This window comes from Eucyclogobius newberryi, unplaced genomic scaffold, assembly GCF_026437365.1.
Source record: "Eucyclogobius newberryi isolate DKJ021-1_F unplaced genomic scaffold, fEucNew1.0.hap1 SCAF_9, whole genome shotgun sequence".
NCBI lineage: Eukaryota > Metazoa > Chordata > Actinopteri > Gobiiformes > Gobiidae > Eucyclogobius > Eucyclogobius newberryi.
Window position 1 is genome coordinate 36,529,251 of NW_027316532.1, and position 10,000 is coordinate 36,539,250.

The window sequence follows — 10,000 nt, forward strand, 5'->3', positions numbered from 1 at the left end:
AGCTCAGGTGCAGACAGGAGCGACAGGAGCTTGTGTGCAGACAGGAGCTCACGTGCAGACAGGAGCTCGACAGGAGCTCATAACAGGAGCTCAGGTGCAGACAGGAGCTCATGACAGGAGCTGGGCTTTTATTGTACTTTCCAGGTTGTTTTATGTCCATGTCTGGTAGGTAATTGGTTGGGGAATGTGGGAATGCTTTTAATTTGCTGTATGAAGTGGCAATTTAATTAAAAGTGTTAAAACATAGATACATACTTTTTATGTATATATATATATATATATATATATATATATATATATATATATATATATATGTATTTGTTGTCCAAAATATTTTAGATATTGGCAAAGTTTACATTGATACTCTGGGTTTTAAGTATATACTTTAAGCCAGTGTAGGGACTGAAAATTGCCATTTCCCCCTCAAAACGCTGTTACAAAATTGATTTTATTGTGTAATTTCACTGTTGTTGAATTTAAAGCATGTGATATTCTCCGACATATTTAATTATTGCATTTAATTAAAGGCCCAATCTCGATATCTGCTGAACCAATGTTGTGGCATTCCCAATCTAGCAATTCTTTCTGGATCGGCAGCAATATCCAAACCAGTCGTCAATCTGACCGTGGATCATTTCTTCACCCTCAAAGACAAACACCCAACCATTCACCCCAACTAAGACGTTACAAGGACGCCGTTTCCTGTCTCACTTAACTGCAGAGACCCCACAGTGTCCCACACGTGGACACATGCAACCACTGTGTGTCTTATGCTTTGTGCTGATTTAAAACCCAAATATCTGTTCTTACAACGGTTCAACTTTGCTCTTCACTTTGGTAAAGTCGTTTTCTTCCTTGGCCGACATTCTCCAGCCCCATTTCTCTGCTCATGTTGAATCCGGAGCCAGTGCGTGGACTCTCACCTCGCGGCTGGCTCACGATCCCACCGCATCGGGCGCACTGGAAATCAGCCTCACAGTTTCCGAGTGCGTTTGATCCCAGGCTTTGGTAAAGAGCTTACAGACACCATGGTACGTGTGTGCTCCGCTCCACCGGCACACGCTGCTATTTGGATTGCCTTCGTGTTGGCAGGTGTCGGCATGTGAACAAATCCAATGTGTCTCTCTTGTTGTGCAACCGATTGGACCGCTCGTCCATTCCAGTTTAACGACGGCAAAATTCAAGTCTTTTCTGCCTTTGAGCCAGTCGGGGGCCGGTGAGTACAACGGTGAATTATGGGAATACAGATGGATTAGAGACATGAATGTTATACAAGATCTGACCGTTGTGGACTCTCAGGGTTTTCTGCTGAAACGGTTACACACGTTGTGACGTTTGGGATGGGACTTCTCGCCTGCGCAGCTGTGTTGGACTGGTTTTTGGACAGAGCCATCATGATGTCAAATTTTAAAATAAAATATAAGTAAAGTATATTGCTACAGAGATATGCAACAATAAACAATATGGAAACTACAAATGAAACGATAGAAATAAAGGAGTATTTTCTGCACTGATTCAAGCCTCTACAGCCCAAATATTATTATACTACTACTACTTGTTATACTACTATTTGGTAGTTTTTCCTGGCCGAGAAGGAGGGTCTAAGGACAGGGGAGTTTGGGACATTTGTCTAAGGACACGGGACGCTGGGACATTGCCAAGTCCCTATGAACATTGTTTAATTTGTTTTTCACTGCTGTAGTGATTTTGGGCGTTACAAAAACAAATTGAATTGAATTAAAACTACAAAAAAACAAAATACCGGTGCACACGACGACCCCAGAAATAAAACACAACTCACATGCAGAGCGGAGTACTGCGAGATCACAAGTTCATGCACTAACAAACCATTTCGACAAAAGGATACGGCGTCAACATAATGAATCCAGAGCACCGAGGCCCCTCCGCCGCACCGAGGGCCCTCCACCGCACCGAGGGCCCTCCACCGCACCGAGGGCCCTTCACTGCACCGAGGGCCCTCCACCGCCCCGAGGGCCCTCCGCCGCACCGAGGCCCCTCCGCCGCACCGAGGCCCCTCCGCCGCACCGAGGCCCCTCCGCCGCACCGAGGCCCCTCCACCCTCCGCCGCACCGAGGGCCCTCCACCGCCCCGAGGCCCCTCCGCCGCACCGAGGCCCCTCCGCCGCACCGAGGCCCCTCCGCCGCACCGAGGCCCCTCCGCTGCACCGAGGCCCCTCCACCGGACCGAGGCCCCTCCGCCGCACCGAGGGCCCTCCACCGCACCGAGGGCCCTTCACTGCACCGAGGGCCCTCCACCGCCCCGAGGCCCCTCCGCCGCACCGAGGCCCCTCCGCCGCACCGAGGCCCCTCCACCCTCCACCGCACCGAGGCCCCTCCACCGCCCCGAGGCCCCTCCGCCGCACCGAGGCCCCTCCACCGCCCCGAGGCCCCTCCACCCTCCGCCGCACCGAGGCCCCTCCACCGCCCCGAGGCCCCTCCACCGCACCCTCCACCGCCCCGAGGCCCCTCCACCGCCCCGAGGCCCCTCCACCCTCCACTGCACCGAGGCCCCTCCGCCGCACCGAGGCCCCTCCGCCGCACCGAGGCCCCTCCACCGCACCGAGGCCCCTCCACCGCACCGAGGCCCCTCCACCCTCCACTGCACCGAGGCCCCTCCACCGGACCGTGGCCCCTCCAACGCACCGAGGCCCCTCCACCGGACCGAGGCCCCTCCAACGCACCGAGGCCCCTCCACCGCCCCGAGGACCCTCCACCGCACCGAGGCCCCTCCACCGCCCCGAGGCCCCTCCACCCTCCACTGCACCGAGGCCCCTCCACCGGACCGAGGCCCCTCCAACGCACCGAGGCCCCTCCACCGCACCGAGGCCCCTCCACCGCCCCGAGGCCCCTCCACCCTCCACTGCACCGAGGCCCCTCCACCGCCCCGAGGCCCCTCACCGGACCGAGGCCCCTCCAACGCACCGAGGCCCCTCCACCGCACCGAGGCCCCTCCACCGCCCCGAGGCCCCTCCACCCTCCACTGCACCGAGGCCCCTCCACCGCACCGAGGCCCCTCCACCGCCCCGAGGCCCCTCCACCCTCCACCGCACCGAGGCCCCTCCACCCTCCACTGCACCGAGGCCCCTCCACCGGACCGTGGCCCCTCCAACGCACCGAGGCCCCTCCACCGGACCGAGGCCCCTCCAACGCACCGAGGCCCCTCCACCGCCCCGAGGCCCCTCCACCCTCCACTGCACCGAGGCCCCTCCACCGGACCGAGGCCCCTCCAACACACCGAGGCCCCTCCACCGCACCGAGGCCCCTCCACCGCCCCGAGGCCCCTCCACCCTCCACTGCACCGAGGCCCCTCCACCGCCCCGAGGCCCCTCACCGGACCGAGGCCCCTCACCGGACCGAGGCCCCTCCAACGCACCGAGGCCCCTCCACCGCACCGAGGCCCCTCCACCGCCCCGAGGCCCCTCCACCCTCCACTGCACCGAGGCCCCTCCACCGCACCGAGGCCCCTCCACCGCCCCGAGGCCCCTCCACCCTCCACCGCACCGAGGCCCCTCCACCGCACCGTTCTGCAGCCTTTGCCCCGCACTTTCTCCATGTGCAGACTGAGCAAGCGCTTGTCTGACCTTAATACTTACGGTAGTCTGTCTTTTTCTACTTATTTATTCATTTACTGGGCCGCGCTTGTTGGAATAGCCGTGTTGATTTGCTGGGTGGACGCCCGCTGTGGCCTCTACGTCTTAATGGTCTGATCGGTGGCAGCGCCGTGACCTCACGTCTCCTGCTGTTTGCCGTCAGAGTATCCATCAGCTCCACAGGTCAATAAAATACTAACATCAAGCCATTTCAATCCTCTATAAGCCCTTGACCCTGTGAGAAAGTGTGTTAAGTCAACGCTGGCCCTGTCCACATGAACGGGTCAACACATTACCACTGAGCAGCCGAGCACGGCCGCGCCCGCACTCTACACCACGCCTGCTCCGGATTAGTTCTGTGTCTTTTACAGAAACGCTGTAGCACTGGATGTGTTCGCTGTGGTTTTATTATTATTATCATTTTTTATTAATAATGTAGTTCATGTTCTAAAAGCCATTGTGAATTAAACTAGAATTATTACATTATTATGATTAAAACACATCTACATTAACAAAATTGCAGTAAAATGTATTTTATTTTTTTACATTACACAATTTATTTCCTTCCCATTGTCTGACACATTACTTTAATTAATTTTGTCAACAGTTTTATTACATCAAACTCTGACAAAAACAACCAGATAAAAACGTACTTTATTGATTATCAATTTAATTAAAATACTTCATTTTGGTTCTGAAATGGTCACAATTATAATTTGTTTCGTTGTAACAATTATCACGTTTATCCATCGACCAAATAATCTTGCCATTCCCAGATAAAAGGCTCTGTTCAGGATTTCGTATCATTCAAAACAGAATCGATGACACAACGATTTAATTTACTGGCACAGTGATGTTATTTAAATATGATTAAAGTCACATCAATTGCACAATCCTACTATTGTTCCAGACCAAAGCTTCAATAAACAATACAGGAGATTCACTTTGGACATCCCAGAAGAAAAAGTACTATGTTTTTTTTAAAATCCGTGCCAGATCTGACGTTGCCACACCTTACTGACCACACTGACCACACTGACCACACTGACCACACTGACCACACTGACCACACTGACCACACTGACCACACTGGCACACTGGCACACTGACCACACTGGCACAAACAGTCCTTTAGCGTGCCACTTTAGCTGCTGTTTCTGTGCCACTGCCATCAATCACGCAGCAGGGGATCGGCGAGGTGGCATTAATTAAAGGCTCCGTGTTAATTGTAAGCGCGGCACATGTGCACAGGTAATTGCTGTTTCCCTGGAGATGGCTAATAGTTTGGTGGCCTCCATATTGATACAGATAAAGAAGCGGGCAGTGGAGCGCGAGCCGTAATGGCCGCAGAGGGATGATTGACGGGAGAACAGAGAAGGACGGACATGTGGCGTGGAGTCTATGGGCATCTGGAGACTGCGCTTTTCAGGACAAGAAGAATGGCGACGCGTTACTTCCTGTCGCAGCAGAACGTCCCAAACATCTGGAAATCGTCAAAGGAAATGCTGAGACGAATAGGAAACACTTCTGGAGCTGATGAATATTGCTGGAGCTGTTATTGTTCTCCAGTAAATCTAATGGTGGCAATGCTTCATAGTTTTTTTCAGGCAGTGGATGGACGGCCGTGCTTCTGGTGTGTGGAGAGAAAAGGACGGGTTTGAGAGAAAAGTTGGTGCAGTGTTTGAAGTGTTGAGCCTTTTCTCCTCTTAAATAAGCAATTTGGGAGGCAAAAATGTAATGGACTAACGATAACACAGATTTCCATCGGTGGTATTTTGCAATTCAGGAAGAAAAGTTCTCCAATTAATGCGAGTGGACTATTTCCGACAAAGTGGGGAGTATCCATGGGTTTCAGGATGATAGCGATTATTAAAAGTCCTCAAAATGTTGCATTAAACGGAGAGCTGGAAACCTTATGTTCCCTACTTTCTCCACTCTTCCAATATAAAGAAAAAACAAGTTTATCCAGCATTCCAGACTTACATGGAGCATCGTTTGGTGATGATCCCGAAACTTTTGCGCGTCACCGAGCGATGCATGCTCAAAATCCAAATGAGCCTTAAATGAGTTCTCCTGATGAAAGCCCACAGCTCTGACTCCGTGCCCTCCACTCTGCTCTCACAGTGCGTTTCTTAATCCGGCTCTGTGCCCGGTGGTTGCCTCGGCTGTGACACGGGGGAGCAGGCTTTACAAAAACACAAAGGCTTTAAAGCTGTGCTCTGCTCAAGTTTGAGACCAAAGGTATAGGAATGAAGCGTAAACCTCTTAAAAGCTTCTCCCGGCCTCCAAATCTGGAAACAAGGTTAGCGCTCGGGTGTGTGCATAGTTGTGCCTCCCTTTCATCCAACGCAGTGGTTCTCAAACTGAGCTGCAAGTACCACTGGTGAGACTCAGATGTTTATTCAAGTCATGCATGTTTGTCCTGGTTTAATACTGATTATACTTGCTTTTCTAAACTGGTTGTAGTGTTTTCTACTGGTTTAAAGGTGCTTTAGGTGACTTTCTCATAGGATCTGCTTGTTTCCATAGAGATGTTGTTGTCTCTTTGGTTTTGGAATTAAACTTATCGGCTTTACACTTCCTGAATGACAAATTTCAACGCATTCATTCTAACTGTCCATGGAGAGAAGCAGACAAGTTTAAGTTAAGTCTTGGTTAACTCTTATTTTGTACCTGGTTTAGTTGTTATTTAGCCTCAGTTTATCCAGCATTCAGGCTTCTTACTAATACTTCTTATTCATGAAAAACGGTTGTCTGTCCGAGCACATCTCATCTAACATTTCACTCTGGGGCTGTGTTTGCAGAATGGACATGAAACCACCCCTCATCCTCATCATCCTCATCATCCTCATCATCTTCCTCTTCATCAGCCTCAACCTCCTCATGTCCATGAGACGGCCCCATCAGAGCCGCAGACAGTAGCAGATCTCATACACTTTGACCTGGACACTGGGACTCAGGTAAGGTGTGCCCATGAGGACAGGGGGCAGTGGACAGGGGGCAGTGGACAGGGGGCAGGAGGCAGTGGGCAGGGGGCAGTGGACAGGAGGCAGGGGGCAGTGGACAGGAGGCAGTGCACAAGGGGCAGGGGGCAGTGGACAGGAGGCAATGGGCAGTGGACAGGAGGTAGTGGGCAGTGGACAGAAGGTAGTGGGCAGTGGACAGGAGGTAGTGGGCAGGGGGCAGTGGACAAGGGGCAGGGGACAGTGGACAGGAGGCAATGGGCAGTGGGCAGTGGGCAGTGGACAGGAGGCAGTGGACAAGGGGCAGGGGGCAGTGGACAGGAGGCAATGGGCAGTGGACAGGAGGTAGTGGGCAGTGGACAGGAGGTAGTGGGCAGTGGACAGGGGGCAGAGGACAGAGGGCAGTGGACACGGGGCAGTGGACAGTGAACATTGGGCAGTGGGTAATCCTCTTTCAGCCATGTATTGTGTCTTCTAGAATCACAAACAAGAGTAATTACTAGCATTCTACTACAAATGTTATATATGTTTATTATTAGGCAACACAATAAAGTAAAGTAAAGTAAAGTAATTAAACCGTAAAGCGCCCTCAATTACAAAAGTAAAACTGAATAAAAAGTAAAAAAAATAGAATAAACAAAGGCATAAATAAAGAAATACAGTAAATAAAATAATAACGTAAAATAGACATAAAAATGAATCAAACCACATAACTCAACAGTTAAACGCCAGACAATGGGTCTTAAGACAACCTTATTGATTTGATCAATAATGGTGCTGTCCCTTGTGCGCTTGTTGCCAGGCGATCTCCAGAATCCTACTGTCCAAACATTCCGTCTTCAAACCCTGTGGACAGACGCTCCTGTCCTTATCTGTTCCTGTGTTGTACTCGTTTAGTCCTGGGACAGCCCGACTCTTGACCCTGTCGTTTCATGAATAAAACATTACACTCTGCTGCTGCTGCTGCTATGGTAACGGGGCAGATACACACATACGTACAGCGGCTATGCACAGCAATCGATCCACAACAGGGATTTTGATACAACAGTGATTTAAATAAACGGCTCTAATTTTCATTACAAAATAATCGTGCCTCCTTCATGTTACCGTGTGCTCTTATGCTAGTTCTGATGAAGCTCAAGATCCTTCTATAAATGCAGTAAAGGACCAATTTTGTCCTGTTTATGCAATAGTTTATAGTATAATTTCAGTATCAAATGAGTATCGAGGTTTGATACTAGTCATAGAAGCGATTTCCAACTATTTGCCTTTTGCAACTTAAATGTCCCTTGAAAAATAAGCTGGGTTCATGCACAATTGTGGCTTTAGCTGTAGCGATGTGAGGCAGTCAGGACGATGAACGCGGCTGTCAGAGAGCTGCTTTTGGGTCATGGGGCCGAGCAGACTCACCGTGGCGGTCACCTCACCTGTCGAGGCGACACTCTCTCTCCGAGCATTAATAAAGCATTCATAATAATCCTTTAAACCTGACCTTACCACACAAGCCAAGAATAACAAGTCCCAGTCTGGACAGAAGGTCTATAAGTAATGATGAGTTAAAGCTGTCATGAGATTAGAAGTAAAGAAGTGGTCAGACCTCAGAACTGGTGTGAAAAGCATATAATTTACTTACAATATTGGTTAGTTAGTTGTTTTTTTAATGCATTCTAATACATTGTCGTAATCTAGAACCTAAACAGGTCAATCAATCAATAACGACCAATCAATCATTGAATAATCAGCATTTTTTCTGAACCATTCACAGACAAAGCAAGAATTGACATGAATTAAAAGCACAAGTATCGCAGAATGTCAGCAAATGCACATACTGTAAATATTAAGCCGTTTATATTAACACAATGATCCATTTTCTGCTAGAGAGAATTCTGACCGCCAAGACTAAAATATATCCTAAGAACATTCATAATCGGCTCCATGATTTATGCAAATTTATGACCATGTATCCAACGCCGGAGATTCCTTTATCACCTGTAAAAGGTTTTCTTTGCTCGCTGCTGGCTTAAAGATACTATTAAAGTGCAAAGAGGAGAAGCTTATAGTGAGATTGTGAAATGTAAGCCAACAACAGATCAAACCGAGCTCCTGCTGACTTTGATAGCACAGAGAGGGGGCAGTAATGACTTGTCTAGGGCAACACACTGCTACAATAATGATGCTGGGGGTTTGCTACATGTTTTAGCATCAGCTGCTAGTTAGGAAAACGCCTTTGTTTGTGGCAGATGTCAAAGATTGTCGTAGGTGTATCATTCTAATCAATCATTTCACCTCATTTTCCCATCTGTCTCCATCCTCCTCTTTCTCTGTGTGGCTGCTCAGAACTCAGGTAGGTGCCGTAATTATAAGTGTTTTGCATGAGGTGTGGAGCATGGTGCACTGGAATAATGGAACTCGTGAGGCTGAGAAATACAAAACAATAAGGTTTCACTTGCACTAAACAATGTTTTATGTGTAATTTTCAGAACATCAACCAATTAGAGATTTTTGGAGATATGTCCACGCCTCCTGACATCACTTCTCCATCTGTGAGTAGTAATATCACATTACATAGCACTTTAAGATCCGACCTGTAACTTGTCCTGTGTCGTCACCTGCTTGTCTCTGTGTTATTACCTTTGCTCACATGTTTAATGCCATAATGTGGAATATTCCAGGCAAAGCAATAACATAACACGACCAGCAGGTGGCAACCCCACCTCCAGAAAAAGGTTACATGGTGCACATTGTAGTATGTGACTTAGTCAAACTGACAGAAGAGACTGTTTCATGTTGATGGTTCCACTAATTACAGAGTTTAATTTCTGCATTTGGAATATTTTATTCTCTGCTTTCTACCTCAATCACACACTTTTTTATAATGTTCTAACATCACATGAAGATGAAAATGAATATGTTATGAAGATCAATGTCAAAGCTTACAGTATTTACTGTCCTGTTCTTACTTCCTCCTTCCTCAGACACCCGCCTCTCCAGCCAACATCCTGGACCCCTCCCAAGGCCTGCAGCCCCCCACCGAACTGTTTTCTCCTTTTAATCCTGCGTCTGTGCCCTCAGGTAGGACCCTTTCATTTTCTACTTAAATACATGAGCGTTGTGAGTGGAGGTGAAACAAGTGCAGTGCGAGGGCAGGACAGGAAGGAAGATGAAGGTAGAGTCAGTAGACACACAAGCTGGCCAGAGGAAGAGGAGAGGGCTGGAGGTAAATACGCAGGGACAGAATAGAATTGAAATGTAGATGAGGGGCGCAGAGGTTGTCTGCTTGTGTGTGGAATATGAAATGTGTAGTTAACGGGATGTGGCTGATTTACCTGTGGCTGAGGCGCTGACTGTGGCAGAGCAAAGTAATAAACACACACAGGACTGTGTCTTTAGTATGCACAGCCCCTGGTGAGTTAGACGTGTCCTGCAG

General features: G+C 49.1%; 1 protein-coding gene across 6 annotated transcripts in view; it reads left to right on the forward strand.

The window, feature by feature from the left end:
* The window catches only part of dab1a (DAB adaptor protein 1a), a 283,501-nt gene that overhangs the window by 262,168 nt on the left and 11,333 nt on the right, over positions 1–10,000 (forward strand). For 5 of the 6 annotated variants that reach the window (XM_072439262.1, XM_072439263.1, XM_072439261.1 and 2 more), the window contains 2 exons: positions 9,054–9,116; positions 9,549–9,645. In XM_072439262.1, the coding sequence (XP_072295363.1) occupies positions 9,054–9,116; positions 9,549–9,645 (160 nt within the window). Of the gene's footprint in view, positions 1–6,414; positions 6,571–9,053; positions 9,117–9,548; positions 9,646–10,000 lie in introns of all 6 variants that reach the window. The other variant, XM_072439266.1, reaches the window with a different exon arrangement.